Source organism: Musca domestica, unplaced genomic scaffold (genome assembly GCF_030504385.1).
Source record: "Musca domestica strain aabys unplaced genomic scaffold, Musca_domestica.polishedcontigs.V.1.1 6, whole genome shotgun sequence".
Taxonomy (NCBI): Eukaryota; Metazoa; Arthropoda; class Insecta; order Diptera; family Muscidae; genus Musca; species Musca domestica.
Window position 1 is genome coordinate 11,199,567 of NW_026712363.1, and position 19,580 is coordinate 11,219,146.

At 34.8% G+C, this 19,580-nt stretch overlaps 2 protein-coding genes across 3 annotated transcripts in view; both read right to left on the minus strand.

The window, feature by feature from the left end:
* Positions 1-19,580, minus strand: part of LOC101896528 (MOB kinase activator-like 2) — a 124,690-nt gene that overhangs the window by 41,919 nt on the left and 63,191 nt on the right. The gene's annotated exons all lie outside the window — the stretch shown is intronic.
* Positions 10,986-12,516, minus strand: LOC101896883 (uncharacterized). The gene is made up of 2 exons (XM_059129083.1): positions 11,865-12,516; positions 10,986-11,636 (listed from the first exon to the last, which is right to left on the minus strand). The coding sequence occupies exons 1-2, from the start codon at positions 12,000-12,002 to the stop codon at positions 11,061-11,063; spliced, it is 714 nt and encodes a 237-aa protein (XP_058985066.1). The 5' UTR covers positions 12,003-12,516; the 3' UTR covers positions 10,986-11,060.

Sequence of the window (19,580 nt, forward strand, 5' to 3'; positions counted from 1 at the left end):
AATAAAAGCAATAAAACAACTTTCCAAAAGAGAACAGCCCCCGTGAGTGAATATTGTTTTCAGTTGTTTGTTGTGTGTGTGTTTTTTTCAAAACTTCATTCACCTTGACCTTATTTTTTTATTGTTGTGAATAAGTGAGTGATATATACATTAGAATTGAAACGTGATTCAATTTCGAAACAAAGAAACCCCCAGGGAAATATCATCACCACATTCAGTAGACACAGACAGACAAAACTAAAACTTTCTGAGTCATGATTCGAATCAGTGTTTTTATTCATTTCCATAGTCACAGTCACATAAGATTTATTTGAAATCCGTGTTTTAAGCACGAATTCAATTCTAGAGGTTTTACGATGAAAATGTATGCGTCGTCTTCAAGTATAATGTGATCTCCTTTTCTTTTATAAAAAAATACATGACGATAACAGTTATTGGAAAAAATCGTATCGAAATAATGGTTATTTCAAAAATTGAAGACGAATTGGGAAGATTTGTTAGCTCCAGTTGGCCTCGCAATATTGCATATTGTGGGAGGTACTTTTGAAAATTTTACTGGTTCGTAATCGTGGATTCTTCAAGAAAATTTCCAATTTTTTCATGAAAAAATAGCAATAATTATGGATTCCAAACCAATTAAAAATTTATTGTAGTTATAGTTGACAATTCTTAATAACTTTTTTGGACGAATGATCTTATTCCGAATTTCTTCTTAAATTTCTGAAGAACAATAGGAGAAGTCATTGTTTCATAAAAAAGATCTGAAATACTATTTGAGTTATAATTATTGATTTTTTCAATATTTTTTGAAAGGCAATTAGATCTAAACTCCGTGTGTTTTCCATATCATTCTGTAATAAGCGCAGAAGTATAGCTACAAATTTTTAAGAACTGTTCAACTATAACCGTGTGTTTTCTTTAGATTTAAAAATTAATATCGAGAAATAGTTGTGGATTTTTAACAAATTTGTTGAAGATAGATATCCTAAATTTCGAAGCATTATCGGTTCAATGACAATGGGGTGGTTTCATTAAAGTCAAGGAAGAACTGATTTCAAATCATAGGCAATCAGACTCTTACATCACTTTTTATAAGAGTTAAAATTATTCAAAATTTTGACCCTTTTTGGGGGAGGTACTTGACCAACACTGTCGATTTTTGCGCCTGACCTAGCACTGATTCAAATATTAGGATTTGCAAAGTTGGAGCAATTATCCTTCCTCTTTCTGTGCAGTAAAATATTTTTGTGAATATTTCGACCTTTTGTGGGGAGGTATTAGAAGGAGTGGGTCGATATTGCCCATCTTCGAACTCGATGATTGACAATAATATTTCGATGTACAAAGTTTGGACCAAATCGGATATTCCCTAAGAGAGTTTATCGTGCGCACTAGCCCGACAGACGGACAGATATCGCTAGATCGACTCCAAATGTCCTGAAACGGATTTGTTCCAAAGAGACCTAAGTTCAAAAACGGTTATATCGATTAGGCACGTATTGGTCGTATCAAATGATATATAATCTCTCTAGCCATATGGCTGAGGGTATAAAAATTGCAGTTTCTTTTATAGTTATTTTTTCCATTTATTCACCAATTTTTAATAAAATATTCCAGGTATTACCATTAATTTTTTGAAATCTAATTTTGAAGAATTATTTGAACTCTATCCATGAGTTTTCCCATTATTCTATGGAATGTCAAAGCAATAATTGCGTCTTTTAAAGACAAATATTTTAGCTAAAGTTATGGATTTTTTTGCACGATATTTGAAGGACAAGCAGATCTACAATCGGGATTTTCCGAATTTTCTCGACTAGCGCCACAAATATTCACAAAAACTTCCCACATGGTAATATTTTAACAGGATTGGCTCATATTTCACAAATGTAGAAACTTTGAATAATCGTAACACATACAAATTACGAAATGACTCCCTAAAATTCTCCAAACTTTCCACATCTAAATATTTCAACCACATAAGATCTGAAGTGATGTTCTTTAATACTTAAAAGAAGAATTTGGTGTTTTGACTCCGCTCATTTCAAAGGAAGCTACTCTTTAATATAGCGTTTGGATAATGGAAATCATAAAAATCGTTATATTATAAAAATTCTGAATTTCATTTAAGAGCTCATTTGAAATCTGAAAAAAAAAACTAATTGTATTTACTTCGGTAGAGCCGGCTGATATTTTTTTACTCTGTTAAGAATATTTTTTGCAGAACTTTTTAAGCTACATCTTCGGATTTTTAAATATATCCATGTTTAATACAATTTCCCTGAATTTTCAAACCTACCTCCACATGCTTCGCTGACATTTGACCGATGTCAAATGTGTTCATTTATTTCTTTCTCTAATTTTTTCAACAATCACTGAGAATAACATTTCAACGATACATATTGACGTAATTCCTGCTAATGATCAATTGTGTGCAAAGAGACAGATGTCTGATCAATTGTACGAGTGGAATGTATGTATAGTGGGAGGGGAAGAGGGAGGAGCTCGATTGTAAATAGAATGCAAAACAAATGTATTAAGTATACGGCACCATGTAAATCGACGCTCTTACAACAGATTGTCTCATCTAACTGAAAATTGAGAGAAGAGAGTGGGGTTTTTGCACATTTGCTGCTCTCAAGCAGGGGGCATATCAAGGAAAACAGTTAAACTGCTAACAGCTGTTTTTAATCCATAACCTATTATTTATGAAAACAAACAGTTTTTTTGTTCAATGCTGCTTCGTGCGTTTGTCGAATACATTTGGACGGTACGTTTATCCATTCATTTGAAAAGTTGTTTATTTATATGGTTGTTGTTGCCGTTGCCATTTTCTGCTTCTTCTTCATCAATGTGTCTATGTGCCAAGTTCAACAATGAATAATTGAATCTGTAGCAATTAATAAATAAACTATGGATTACAACAACAACTACAACGGCACACAATGAGATTATGAGTGAACGTCTGTCTGAATCGGTCCGAGTGCAATAACACAACGCAACCCACCGACCACGTCTGCGAACGAACGATAAACAATTCCGTGTTGTATATTTTTCCTCATAATTTGTTATATAGATTTTTTTTTTGTTGTTATTGTGGTATTCTTTGAAATTAATTTCAGAAATAAAAACTGCAACAACAATTTACGCCCAAACACAATATTTGCAAATTGCCAATATTTAGATTTTTTCTTCTCTTACGTCTGCCAGAAAGGATGCCTGTCTCTGTTTTCTTTTGCTGTTGTTGTTGTTGCATACAGCTTTGCATTATGACCATTGATATTGTTGCTAATCTTTGTGGCATGCTGACTGGCTGCACTAAATACGTCTGTAAAGAGAATGACGATGTTCCGCAAATAAAAAAAAACAACACATTTGATGTATCTAGATTTTACGTATGCTCTTCAATCATCAAACGCCTCAATTTTTAGGGTAAATAAACTATTTGAATATACAACTGGTATAAAATTGGGTAAAGTCTAGATAAAATGTATCAGATTTTTTGCTAAACTTAAATACGTTTTTTGCAAGGAAATGTAAATAATTGGAGAAAAGATGAACATTCTGCTCTCAATTTAATTTTTCTGCAATTATGTTTTGGTAAAGTAGACTTATCATTTAACTTTCTCCGATTTCCTTTTATTGACAGAATATATGCGTAGGCAGGGCTAATTAACAGAATTGAATTAGGATAAAGTGGGGCTTTTACATATTTTATAACTAATATTTTGCAAGCAATATTTTTCAAGCAGATATTTGTATCTAATAAATGTATAAACGAAGAACTACTCAACTATTACCCTGTCAAGTGACTCAAACTAAAAAAAAATTAGAACTATTTGAACAGAAGATTTTTTATTTAGGTATGCAAAAATCTGTTATATTACAGGTGTTCTGTTCCAGAACTGCAAAAATGTAAAGAATTTTACTACGATAACCTATATTTCCTTTCTGATTCGAAGAAAAAAATCAAAACTAGAAGATTCTCGCAGGTTCTTAGCAATAGTTTAAAGCTAACTAAAATTAATCTTTTTTTTTACTTACGAATTTTCTGTGTTCAATATTTCGAGATGTAAAATATTTGAGAATAACACTTACCTAAAATGAGAAGAAAAATAACAGAGAAATTAATTAGTAAATATTGAATTGAAATGGTACAATTTATTATAATGTGGATCGGAATGTCCTGTCTTTAATGGATAAATTATAGGTCAAGTGTCAATATCTATGCGAATTTTGCAAATGACGATTATACAGGATGAGATGAAAAAAACTGCAACCAACTTCAGACTGCTGTAATTTCTAAGCCATTCGTCCGACAGCTGTTAAAATTATGCAGTGACAGCTCATTTTATTGTTTACAAGCGTACAAAAGCATTTTGGTGAGAATTTTCCAGAAAAGACATTCGTGATGGAATTCAAGCGTGATAGTGTGATTTCTTTATGTTTGTTTGGAAAACCACAAGTGCCTATCGTTAGAGCACTCCAGCATTTAAATGTGAATAAATCTTTTGTGTCTCGTATCATCGCTCGTTACCGAAAACAGCTACATCAGCAGAAACGGTTCGAAAAGTAAAGAAGCGACTTGATCGAAACCCACGTCGCAGTGGCCGAAAAATGGCCAAAAAATTGAACATATCGCAATATTCCATTCGGCAAATAATGAAAAATAAGCTCGGGGTAAAGCCATTGAAATTCCAAAAAGTGCAAGAACTTACACCGCAACTGAAAGAAAATAGAATCAAATGACCGAAAGTGGTGAACTGACGAATTTGATTTTCTCCGATGAGAAAACATTCGTTGTCCAGCAGTTTTTAAACAAACAAAATGATCGTGTTTACTTGCCGAAGAGGTCAGCTGAAAATGTGCACCTTCGGTTCGGTTGGTCACCAAAACTTAAACGACGGCCATGGTGATGGTGTGGGCCGCCATAACAACCAATGGTCGCTCGTATTAATCGACCGTGGCATCGGAATAAATGCCGAATATTATCGCGAAAATATTCTGGAGGTGTTTTAAGCCTAGGGCACGCAAACATTTTGGCCGCACACCTTGAACATTCCAACAGGACTCAGCACGCGCCACCCATGAATGGTTACAAAATGAGGTTCCTCGCTTCATTTCCAGCGTACAATGGCTCCAAAATATCTGGATACCAATCCGTTGGACAATTATGTCTGGAGTATTACGGAAAGCAAGGTTGGCACTAAAAAATACCAAAGTGTCGATCACCTCAAGCAATCGCTTCGCCGGGAATGGGCCAAAATACCGCAGAGCAACATTCGGGCAGCGTGTGACGGTTTCATTGCCCATAATTCGTGCCAAAGGTGACAAACTCAAACAAATCTAAACATATTCTGAAATTTGACGCTATTTCCGACATTTTTTGCTTTCATTCAATAAAATTAAAAAAAAAAAACAAAATTTAAAAAGTATGTCGTTGATTTTATTGCATTTTTTATCTCGACCTGTATATGCTTTATTTAAAACTTTTGCTCAAATAAATAAAGGTATAATCACGAAAATCTCATAAACAAATTTTGCATTTTCATACAAAACATATTCTCCCTCTCTTGAATTTCCTTGAACGGCCTTGGAAGTTTTCCCCACAAACCCAATTATGCAAAATGACATTATGGAATTACTATGCAAAAAAAAAAACGTAATTGCACATATGTATGTATGTGTTCACATGTATAAACTTGGCAACTGAAATGGATTATTATTCAATTATGATGGATTCAATTGACACAGATGCAGTATTCAATCGTTGAAACAACATTCCTACATACACACATACATAAATATATACATATTTAAGGAGATATTAAAAAAAATATATATGATTCCCGTTATCTCTCAGGGTTACCAAGGCCATAAAATAAATGAGGTCATCATGTGAAGTGATGGGCGAAAAGGAAAATGATACAAAAGAAGAATGAAAAAAAAAACAACAACAACATCATAATCATCGTGGAATGACACATAAAAAAGGATTGCGATGGTTATGTTGGGAGATGATTTGGCCAGTTGATTGGTTGAATTTCAAATAAAGGAAATCAAATAACAAAAAACATAATATCCCGAGACATGAAAATACAAAGTGGTAACTGAATGATGAAGAAGCAGCGGTAGGTCGGATAACAGTGTCAGTCAGTCAGTCATTTATTTATGGTTATTGGAATATCACAAAATAGCCATATAAATGATGCAATACTATAGCAAAGTTGTTTTTTTCTTCTTCAATGGAAATAAAAAGTTTTATGAATATTTGACACGCTTTGTAGAAATAGGAAAATCGGAAAATGGTGTTAAAAATTGCTACAAATGGATGTGAATAAAACTTGGTTTGAACAACATTTGTTGATTTTCTAAAGATTAAAAGATTGCCTGCGCAAAACTGGTTTCAAGAGGAGGTAAAAAAAAGATTTAACAAGTTAAAAAGTATCAGTCGGTTTAGCCGACAGATGTATATCCTCAACCTATGTTCGATTGTTTAAATATATTTTGAATTGAGTTATGATTATTCGAATTGTTGACCCTCTATGGAGTAGGTGTAATTTGAATTGGAGCCTTACATCACATTTTACAAGAGTTTAAATTATTGAAAAATTTTGACCCTTTATGGGAAAGGTACTTGATGGAAAGAACCGATAATGTCCATTTTTGCAACTGACCAAGCACTGATGTAAATATTAGGATTTGCAAACTTGGAGCAAAATCGGATTATACTTTCTCTTTCTGTGCATTAAATTATTTTCTTTGAAAATGTTGACATTTTGTAAGGAAAGATACCAGAAGATGTAGACCGATATTGCCCATCTCCGAACTCTATCTAAGTTTGTTAATAATATTATCATGTACCAAGTTTGGATCAAATTGGATACTCCATCCGAGATTTATCGTGCGCACCAGCCAGCCAGGACATCTCTAGGTCGACACCAAATGTCCTGCAACGGATTTGGTCCAAGAGGACCAAGGGTCCAAAACCGTTATTTCGATAAGGCACGTTTTGGCCGTATCAAATGATATATACCCTCTTTAGCCATATGTCTGAGGGTGTAACTAGTCATATGGCCGAGGGTATAATTAGCCATGTGGCTGACATGACCCTGTAAAAATAATGGTTTATAGCTACGACGAAATAACTGTTAATAGCTACGACTGCCGAAAATTCGACTGGAAACCTATTATTTGGTAATGCGGTTTTTGAAAAAATTACGGGCTATTCTCAATGAAATTTACAAACGGGATGTAATGTTAATAGAAGTTTCAAAGAAAATTAATATCATCTGGCAATTTTCCTAAGTTCTTATTAATATCATGAATCAACTTGTATGCGAATATGAACGCCCTTTGTTAAAATAAATCAACTTTTTTAAAAAAGAATTTCTATAATTCAAAATCTTAACTTCTTTTTAAGATTTATCCACATCTCATCACATACAATTGTGAACAATAAGCATTAATTCTTGAAAACTCAGCTTAAGAATCACAAAGAACAAAAAAAAAAAAACACAAAGACAAAATCTGATGAATTAGCGCAATATGAAGCATACAGCCAGCCAGAGAACCAGCCAGTCAGCCAACCAATAAAAAAACTGCGAATCCCAGCAAGTTAATGGGAATTTTTGTAAATGAACCGTAAAATGATTCATGCTATCATCGGAGAAGTTAAATAATATTTCCCCCTTTCCTACCCATTTTTTTGTTTGGTGTTCCAGTTCTTTTTGGCAATTTTATTTTAAATGTGATGGTGGATATATAATTTGTGTTGATGGCATCACTTTTAACAATATTGACAACAATTATGTGAAAATAATAAAAGAAAAACAACATTAAAAAAATAATAATAAAACAACAGCAGAATTGTAGGTTTCAATAAAAGCTTTAATACCCCCCATTTTTTTTAATGTTTGAATTTTTGTAGCAACGTGCTACGGCACGTACCACAATAATCCAATCCACTCAAATACGCTTCAACTAAGAGCAAATATACCCGGCCTGCCAGTCCGCCAGCCGGCCTATTCGCATTGGAAAGGGCGTGAGTCATGGCTGAATATAAAATTAATTTACAAATCGTACGATTTAAGTTCAGCAAACAATCAACCATAGTTCGCACACACACACATATATGCACATACACTTACGATATTTTTGTATTTTTTTTTTTTTTTTTGTGTAAGCTTTCAAATATTGGATTAAAGTGAGGGAAATTTCGTTGAAGTGAATAAAAATTAAAATATAACATATTGGGTTCTGATTGAGTTGACATGTGTCAGAAAAGCTCCAACAACTGATATCGATGACATTTGATCTGTGTTGGGAAAAACTGTCAACTGTCAACTATAAGTTGTGTGCGTTGATAGACAGGCAGAGCAAATGACAGAGCAGGGTTGTATTTTGTTCGTTATATACAGTTTGACACAAAACTTCTCTACACGAATAAAAAAATATATCGAAATTATTTTAAGTCCTTTAACTGTGGAAGATCTTAGCTCTAGTCTAGCAAAGTGTGGATTATGGGAATAAAAAATATGTGCAGTGAACTGAAAGAAATTTACTCAGCAAAAAATTCCAATCCAAGATAATGGGTTTCCTAAGCAAAACTTGGCAGTCATATCTAATTACGAATCCCATAACTTACCAAACATTTGTCATGCTCGTTTTGCGCAAAAAAGGGCTTCACTAAAATTGTTAGATCAAAATTCAAAAAATTATACAAATGCTTCTTTCTTCTTAATTTTTAATTTACGTTTTCTTTCTCATATAAGAATTAATTAAATTAATTAATTTTTTGAATTTTGAACTGGCAATTTTTATATATTCTGATTTAATGTCTTATAATTCATTGAATTTTAGGTTTGCTTCATTTGCCGAGTCGCGACCTCACAATCTTAAATTTTGGAGTTGGACGCGCAATCTATTTGCAAACGTTACTCTCTACTTAATAAGGAGGAGAGAATGTTTTAGCTTTGATTTGCACCAAATCGGTTTCAGGCCATTTGGAGTCGACATGCGTCCGTCCATTTGTCTGTCTGCTGGCTGGCTGGTGTGCACGATAACTCTCGAAGGGAGTATCTAATTTGATCCAAACTTGATACATCGTAACATTATTGTCAAACTTAGATCGAGTTCGAAGATGGACAATATCGGTCCACTCCTTTTGGTATCTCCCCCATAAAATGGCAATATTTTCAAAGAAATTAATTTACTGCACAGAAAGAAAAAGGATAATCCGATTTTGCTCCAACTTTGCAAATCCTTATATTTGCATCAGTGCTAGGTTAGGTGCGAAAATGGACAATACGGTACACTCCATCAAGTACCTCCCCCACAAAGGGTCAACATTTGGAATAATTATACCTCTTATAAAATGTGATGTAAGAGTCTGATTGTCTTCAAAATACACACATCACAATATTTTTATAAATCCAAGGTCTGATGTGAAGATGGAATATTACGGCCCACTCCTTCTAGTACCTCCCCTACAAAGGTTCAAAATTTCGAATATCCATGAAGTTCATAAAACACTAAATTAATATCTTTTTATTATTTCATTAAGACTTGACACATCTCAATATTTCCATAAACACAAGATCTGTTATAAAGGTGGTAGAGATTGGATCATTCCTTCTGGTACCTGTCCCACAAAGGGTCAAAGTTTTGAATAACCAAAACTATTATAAAAACCTGAAATATGCATCCGGTTCTCTTTATATTTCACACATCCCATTATTTCTACTAACACGAGATCTGCTGTGAAGGTGGGATATATCGATCCACTCCTTCTAGTACTTCCCCCACAAGAGTTCAAATTTTTGAATATCCATAAAGCTAATAAAATGCGATATTAAGATCCGATTCAATTCAGACTTGGTACATCTCAAAATTTCCATAAACACAAGATTTGTGATAAAGATCGTAGAGATCGGACTATTCCTTCTGGTACCTCCCCCACATAGGGTTCAAGATTTTGAAAAACAAAACGCTCAAAGAAAGCGAAATAAAGCATCCGGCTCTCCTCGAAGTTCACAAGTCCAAACATTTTGCTACCAAAAGATCTGTGGTGAATTTTCAGTACTTTTATCTGTTAAAACTTGCAAAACAAGTCTGCAATTCTTTACAACTTGCTATATCTAAATATTTTTCTGAACTAGAAACTTGCGACCAATATGGAATTTATGATTTCGCATTAAATTATAGATAAATGTTCGATTTTTTTGTAATTTTGCCATTAACAATATTTTTCTCTACATTAGATGAAGTATGAAAATAGAATACTTAGGTCGATTATATCTGGACCCTCACGCACATTTCAACATTTTCTAAAAATTATAAAGTGAAGGCAGCAGTCTATATAGTCCAAACCTGGTACGTCGCAATATTTATATGATATTGATTTAGGTCCGATACGAAATTGACAATATTGGCCCCTTCCTTCGGAACCTACTCCATAGAGGGCCAAACTGAAAAAACTGCTAAAAACACAAAAATACCGATAGAGCTAACGTTACAAGGGGACTAGTCGAAACCGAGGACCTGTAAATGCATTTTTCGTAATGGGCCATTACGAAATGCAACTACGAAACTGAAAAGATTTCCGGTGAATAATGTAGCTTAAATTATCACAATACCGAATATAGGGAGGTACCGTTATATGGGGGTTATACGCAGACCCGGGCCTGCCTATCATAGGCTATAGTACCCATCAGGAACTTCAAATTCGAAATTTGATACACTTCCTATGAAAAATGTCTCTAAAGTCATAAAAATACCGAATATCTGGAGCTATATATGCATATTCAATTTTCGGTCACAGGCTGTAGCATCCATTACAAGCTTAAAATACGAAATTTGAGACAATTCCGGTGAAAAATTATGTTATATGTTTATATGGCTTAGAGCCCCTTCTCCCTTTCAAAACAAAACAAACCGATGATAGACCAATGTAAATACATTTAATTTTATTTTTGGCCCACATTTTTTTAACATTGAAAATTCTTCTTTACTTTGGTATTAATTGCCGTAGAGTTCGTTCTCTCGTTCCTCGCTTCACCCTATTGTACTGCTGCAAATTTCTTATTCGATCTCAATTCCAATTTAGCTTCAATGGTACCCCGGACACGTGTCGTCTTCTCAAAAGTATAGGCGAAATCCACACGCACCGGAGCCTCAACATAAAAGGCTGGCATCTGCTCCATATCCCAGCGATAGTTTCGAATATAGTACGAAATTTGTGGCGAAAAAGGACAATGGCTGGGTATGTTGCTATAACGCTCCAATGATTTGCGTACCAAATTCATTAAGACCACTTGATTTCGGTTGGCCAAAAACTCACAGCCATTGAGGGCGGTGAAATTCAGGAGGACAAATTCGGGTTCTGGGGCATGCGGCGGCCGTTGCATGGTAATGGAAATATCGAAATCAAATTGATTTATTTGACGTTCAAATGACATTTCCATTTGCAAATAACGTCGCTTAACATTACGGCTCAAGTGACAGGCGAGTTTCTTCAGTAGCTTGGCACGTTTTGGCGATGATGGTGGTGCCGGGGTTTTGGCGGTGGCAGCAACATTGTCGTCGTCTTCGTTTGTGGTACAAATGAAACTTTCAAAAATTAAATCAAAATCACGCTACACAACAACAGCAGCAACGATAGCGATAAATGAATGTTACGGGGAGTAGAAAGAGGAAAAACCATGCAAAAGACGGAGAAGAAGAAATGAAAAAATATAAAACAATTTATCTAGATTTACAACAAAGATTAAACGAAAAAAGAAGATGAAGGAAATCAGTATAACAACCAAGCAGTCAGCTGGCTTCAGAGCAGAGTAGGCAAAATGTATGTCAAAGTGTTTTACCTTTCCTATGAGATTATCTGTGGCGGACGATAGTGCTTTGGACGATTTCAACGCTTGGCTTAAAGGTGAAAAGTCTAATAACACAACTAATAACAGTAATTTATTATAGCCAAACTTTGTTTCGAAGGCGTTAAACATGTTGCTGATGCTGGTGCTGGGCAACTTTCAAAGATGGTCTCAATTTTTGTTTCGTTCGTTCGGGTACTTCCAAGCCTGGGCCACAAATCGTTGAAAGCAAAAAAAGAAGAGAAGTTGTCTGTATTTCAGGAACTTTTGGCCAAATCAAAAAATAATACAATGTTGTTGTAGAAGAACTGTCGAACGCAAGTTATAAATAACGAGTGGCCAATAAATTCGAAACTAACTCGTTCACTTGCCGCTAATCACAGAAGTTCTCAAAAATCAATTATTGCAGAGACACCAGAAAAAAAAAACACGCAGTGATTCGAAACCCAAGCTTTGCCAAAATAACACACACACACAAAACACTGCCAATTTAGCACAACTAATGGTTTAATAATGACAAAGTGAAAATCCCAGCCACCGACACCATTATTAGCAATTATCGAAGAAGCAGAGAGCTGATGAATATCTTTCTTTTCGCCAATGGATCAAACTGGCAATTTCAAATTACTGTCAACAATAACTCACAAAAAAAAACAAACAAATTAACATTAATCTGCTACTGATGGATTTGGAATTATGGACAAAAAATAGAAACAACAACGACACAATGGCAAAAAAGTAATAACAACAACGGCAGCACATTATGGCCTAAATGGGGAGGTAATCAGGCGAAAGAGATATCAAGGGCCGTCCGTCATCATAAGCATGATGGAAGACATACGGTTTACTTTGAAAGCCTAATGATCCATCATTATGCTAATTATTTATTTTTGCAGAAGACAGAGAAGAAGAAGAAGTACTAGTGGGATGTGAGAACAACAAACGATTAGCATAGATATAACACTTTCACCCAAAGTTGTAGAACAGTTATGCCGGAAAAGTGACGAATGGAGAGGTAATTCCAAGTTTCCCAAGTGCATTTTGGCAATTTACAAAGATATACAAATAATGGATATGGAAAAAAATAATATTTCAAATTGGACGTTCCGAGTTCCGGACATTCATATCAAAATGTGAGATTTTATACCCTCTATTAACTTAGTCATTTCATTAACAACACTTTAATATATTCGTCGGAGACACCATATAGTATAAAAATTCTTCCCCATAAAGTATAAAATCTTGTTCGTTGGCATGTCCAGTTTTCGGTCCATCTGCTCTTATCTTTAACTGTGGGAATCAAAATATTTTATGTCAAGTAGTGATATTTCCACAATATTTGTTTTTGACGGTATTATGACACAATAGAATGATATTGGAAATAGACCACCGACGTAGCCAGGAGAAGGAGGTCGAAATGCTTGAAAATATTATTTTTTGATTGTCTTGGTTGATTGTGTTTTTTCATGTTTAGGAACTGCTTCCATAAAACTGCGGATTAAATAGGGTTCGCTGTTTGGAGACCTCTTCATTTTCGTTACTTTATGTGTTTCAACCTCAATTGTTTAACCAAATCATCTCGATGTTACATTTTGTGTTCTTGTTGAATGAATATTTGGTCAAGGAAATTTTTTCAATATTTTTCCTCGTTTTGACATAAGGCACCTTAAAATTTTGGGTGTTTTGAGCGACATTTCGCACACGAAGTTGATTTAAATAGATATATTTAGATCTAAGTAATTTGAGACCATCCTATTTTTATTCAGATTTTGAAATAACCTCCATATAATGCTATCCCCATTTATTTGCATTTTGAAGATCCTCTCAGAATTCCAAATGAAGTCAAATTCAACGAACGGCTGGATTCTCTTCCAACGTCGCAGGGATTCCAAATCAATTTTTCTGGCTAAAAATATGTAACTTTTCAAAGGAAAGAGATATTTAATATTTTATTTCTAATTTGAAATAGAAAGGACGGGTAGTTTCTTTATCCTCCACAATGGAGGGTATATTATGTTTATCATTTCGTTTGTAACACCCCGACCCCATAAAGTACATATATTCTTGATCAGCATAAAATTCAATGTCGATTAAACGATGTCCGTTTCGTCCGTCTGATGTCTGCTTCCGAATGAAATTAAGTATTTTTTTTTTGTATTAAAAATTGGATTATTTAGATTCCGCTTTTGGTATGGGCACCATACAAATGTACCTCCAGATATTCGGTATTTTGATGATTTGTGTTACAGTTTTCACCGGAATTGTTTTAAATTTGGTATTTGAGTTCGTAATGGGCATTGGCTCCCACCCATGCTCAGCACCATCGTACTTAGCACGAGCCGCTCAAGAATGGTTAGCGAGGAACCTCATTCCTCGCTTCATTTCCAGCGCAAAATAACCACCAAAATCTCCGGATACCAATCCGTTGCACTATTTTGTCTGGAGTATTTTGGAAAGCAAGGTTGGCACTAAAAAATACCAAAGTGTCGATCAACTCAAGCAAGTGCTTCGCCGGGAATGGGCCAAAATACCGCAGAGCAACATTCGGGCAGCGTGTGATGGCTTCATTGGCCGTTTGAAGGCCATAATTTGTGACAAATCTAAACTTATTCTAAAATTTGATGTTACTTCCGACATTTTTTGTTTCCTTTAATAAAAAAAAGTAAAAATTGTGGCGTTTGACTTGTTGCAGTTTTTTCTCTCACCCTGTATATCATTTGATACGGCCAAAACGTGGCTTATCGAAATGAAAATTTTAGACCCTGAGCCTCTTTGAACCAAAACCGTTTTAGGACATTTAGAATCGATCGCACGACAACTCAGGAAGGGAGTATCCGTTTTGGTCCAAACTTGGTACATCTTAATATTGTTGTCCAACGTAGATCGAGTTCAGAGATGGGCAACACCAGTCCACTCCGTCTAGTTAATATTTTTAAAGAAAATAATTTACATCTTCGAAAGATAAACTTTGCAAATCCAAAATATTGTCAGTGCTATCCAAAATATTGTCAAGTGTGAAAATGGACAATAGCCAGATTGTTTTCAAATTTCACGTATCCCAATATTTCCATTAGCACAATATCTGATGCAAAAATGGGATATATCGGACCTCTTCTTCTAATATCTCCCCCACAATGGGTCAACATTTCGAATAACTCAAATTCTTCGAAAAATGCGAAATATGCATACGTTTCATTCTAAGCTTCATACGTTCTATTTTTCCACTAACACAAGATCTAAGGTATTTTGTTTGTTTGCTACGAACCAGCTACCCTAGGTGTTGATGTCGGCTGTTACTAATTCGACCATAACTTGGTCAGATAAAAGTAAATTATTTTGCTTTGTAAATATTTGTAATATTATTTATATTTTTGTTACCATGCTGATAGTGTAGTCGTTATTTTTTTAGGATACTAGTAATGCATAAGGTATGTGGTTGTCATTACGATTAATGCTTGAAGTGGGTTCCAGTAAAAATCTGTTCTCTATCGACAAAACAATAAATAACATAACAAAAAAATTAATATGGCGAAATATAACGCCAAATTTTTACATTTACCTATAGGTTCTTACTGGCAGTTTTTTAGTTACTTATTTCTATGTAAGAGGAAACCGGTGCCAAAATGTAATTAAAAATCCATTACTAGGTAATGAGATTGTTGCTGGGTTGAGATGGGAACCTATTAAAATATGATGTATGCCTGCCTATAATATAACTTTAAGCATGTCATCCCTGATTAACTTAAGTCAACCGAGACTGTTGTGTCTTACCGTGGTTATAACTGACCACGTTCCTATTGGAAATCAATGAAAAATACCTGAAATTAAAATATAATGATAAATGACGTTATCGTCAAAGCTAAGAGGAGTAGGCCGCAATCGCACACCTCATCTGTAACAATCCTGCACTAATACATACTGAAAAACTTCTTTGAATATAAAAAAGTCGAATTTAAAGCTCTTTGCCAGAATATTGTTCAAAATGTCCCCCCTTTCGCTTTCTGACATGCACCAGCTGTAATTCACTTCTATTCGCCAACTGTCCATGTTTTATTTTGATTAATATTTCTCTTGTATCTGGCAAAGATTTTATTTCTATATAAGTTTTTTTTCATTCTTTTCTCTAGCTTTCTGAGAGTATAACCCATTTTGTGTGTTTCATGTAGAAAAGCGTGTAAATCATAGATGTAACATGGCCAGAAATTTATGGCAACCTTTGCTACTCTTTCTATTTCGAACAAGCAGGGCATTTTGTGGCTGGCTATTTTCCAACAATTTCAGGTGTTTTGCCTCTTTTTTTGGCCCTGAATTGTCTGCTGCTGCTGCTGCTACTACTTACAACAAATGGTTGGCGTGGTTGATTTAATTAAATTGAGAATAGAAAACAACCGCACAGCTACAACAACAACGACAACAACTCTCAGAGGCCTACATATGACGGAAATAAAATTTTATTTTTTTCCGTTCTTTCTTTCTTTCTTTTTGTCATGGAAACACAGTTTGTTGCAATCAAATTTTCTCCAAATGACTAATAGAGGACGGAAAGAGGTCGGCTCGCCAGGTAATTTATGAAAATTCAATTTCAAGGTGAATCCAAGGAAATTGCAGAGGAATTTAGATTGTTATTTGCAGTTTTTTTTTTATTTTTTGGAAATTACATTAAATTACCATTCAGGGCTCCGAAATCAAAGGACCCATTTTCGTCGAAAATTAATATTCAAGCTGTAAATTCTATTTCGAGAGAGCATATGTGTTTTACGGCCGAAGGATAAATATGTGTTTTCCAAAAAATATTATCACACCTATTATTCAATAAAATAAGACAATAAATTTATGACCTTCAATTAAAATGAAATGAACTTCCTTGTTATTTATATGGCCTGTGCAAAGAAATGTTTTGTCTATTTCTTTCAAACAATTGACAATAAATTTATTTATTTCAAATTAAATCGTGCCATGGGATATTGAACAAAAAGTTTCCATAAAAGTAAAATATTGGAAACAAAAATACAACAAAATTTGTCAGCATATACATATAAACTTTTTTGTTATGTATAATGCAATGACCGACCTGTCATCACTGTAAAGTGAAGGCAAATAATGAAAGCAGCAACAACAACAATAGCGAAATAACCAATAAATGAATTAATAAAACAATTTCAACCGCCATTCATTTTGTGCCATTATTATTTGTTATTGTACATGGAAAGGAACAATGAGTAAAAAAAAATTGTTCTATTATAAACCGATTGGTTTTTAATAGGCAAACTAGCTATTGAATGAAGGAGGGGCATTCAGTTGAGAAGGGAAAATATTTAGCAAATTCAGGATGAGATAAAAAAACTGCAACCAAATTCAGACTGCTGTAATTTCTAAACCACTCGTCCGCCAGCTGTTAAAATTATTCTAGTGACAGCTCATTATTTTGTTTACAAGCGTACAAAAGCGTTTTGGTGAGAATTTTCCAGAAAAAAAGTTATTCGTGATAGAATTCAAGCGTGATAGTGTGATTTCTTTATATTTGGCTGGAAAACCACAAGTTGATATCGTTACAGCACTCCAGCATTGAATTGTTAATAAATCTTTTGTGTCTCGTACCATCGCTCGTTACCGTGATATTGGTAGCGTAGCCCGACGTCAAGGAAGTGGACGGAAGAAAACAGCAGCAACATCAAAAGAAATGGTTCGAAAAGTAAAGAAGTGACTTGATCGAAACCCGCGTCGGAGTGGCCGAAAAATGACACGTGAGCAGAACATATCGCAATATTCCATTCGGCAAATATTGAAAAATGAGTTCGGGGTAAAGCCATTGAAATTCCAAAAAGTGCAAGAACTTGCACCGCAACAGAAAGAAATAGACTCAAAAGAGCTAAGCAGTTGCTTCGCTTGGCCGAAAGTGGTGAACTGCTGAATTTGGTTTTCTCCGATGAAAAAACATTCCTTGTGTAGAAGTTTGTAAACAAACAAAATGATCGTGTTTACTTGCCAAAGAGGCCAGCTAAAAATATGCACCTGCGGTTGGCCACCAGAACTCAAGCGCCGGCCATGGTGATGGTGTGGGCCGCCATAACAGCCGATGGTCGCTCTCCGCTCGTATTAATCGATGGTGACACCAAATGCCAAATATTGTCGCGAAAATATTCTGGAGGGTGTATTAAAGCCTTGGGCACGAAAACATTTTGGCCGCAGACCTTGGACATTCCAACAGGACTCAGCACCATCGCAATCAACGCGCGTCATCCAAGATGAGGTTCCTCGCTTCATTTCCAGCGCACAATGACCACTAAAATCTCCGGATAACAATCCGTTGGACTATTGTGTCTGGAGTGTTTTGGAAAGCAAGGTTGACACTAAAAAAATACCAAAGTGTCGATCACTTCAAGCAAGCGCTTCGCCGGGAATGGGCAAAAATACCACAGAGCAACATTCGGGCAATTTGAGGGCCATAATTCGTGCCAAATTCGTGCGTGGCCAATTCGAACAAAACTAAACTTATTCTAAAATTTGATGCTATTTCCGACATTTTTTGCTTTCATTCAATAAAATTTAAACAAATGTAAAAAAATGTTGCGGTTTTTTTATCTCACCCTGTATATGGGAACTGAAGCTATATCTGAACCGATTTCCACCGAATTTGATGTACCTAATTCTAGGCTGAATTCGGTCGGAAGTGTCACAATTCAATCCATTCGGGCGGATTCTAGCCATTTGGTGCACAATAAACCTGAGATCGGATAAAAGTATATATGGGAGCTATACCCAAATCTTTTTCGATCTTGATAAAATTTGACAGAGTATTTCTGCGCTGTATGTGATATCTGGTACCAAATATAATTCTTGTGAAGTGAATATTACGAATGTGAGGGACTTTAGCACCAAATTGGATGAAACATATATATGAGACCTATAGATATATTTGAACCGATTTTCACCAAATTTGTACTTGCTTCTAGACTAAATTCGGTCGGAAGTGTCAAAATTCAGATCATATGGACTGATATTAACCATTTGGTACACGATAACCCGAAATATATGGGACCTATATCAAAATTTGAACCAATTCTCATCAATCTCAATAGGGTTCGTCCTTGGGCCAAACAAATATTGTTTGGAAAATTTTATCGTAATCGGAACCCAAAATGTTTCTATTTCATAAATTTCTTAGTTGATTTAGCTATGTCCGTTCGTCTGTGGAAATCACTCTAGCTTTCCTTTCTATCACATCGACGGACTTATCTTGAACTTGGTATTTGGAGTTCGTACAGCGACGAACACACTTTTCACCAGACTCGAAATTTTGAAGTTGGCAGTGGGTACTACATCCTATGACCCAAGTGATATCATCGAAGGACCATACGTTCTAATGACTTATTATGAACATATTTCTTAGCATAGTTCTAGGCATTCTAGGCAATCAACTTATTTTTGTATACCATAATTATCAATTACCCCTCGACGAAACAATAGAAAAAATTACAATTGGTTTGTTTTTTATTTTATATTTCTTTTTTTATTGAATTTAATACGTTCATAGTTTATTGTTATTGTTACGAAAGTTGTAGGTAGATATATAGGTAGGTTGGTACTCCGGAAAGCAGCGGCAACAATAATAACAACAATAGAGAATTGATTGACATCAGTTCCTTTATTAATTTTTAAACGGTCATTGATTGTTTGATCGATAAATTGGTTAGTTGACTAAGTAACGGA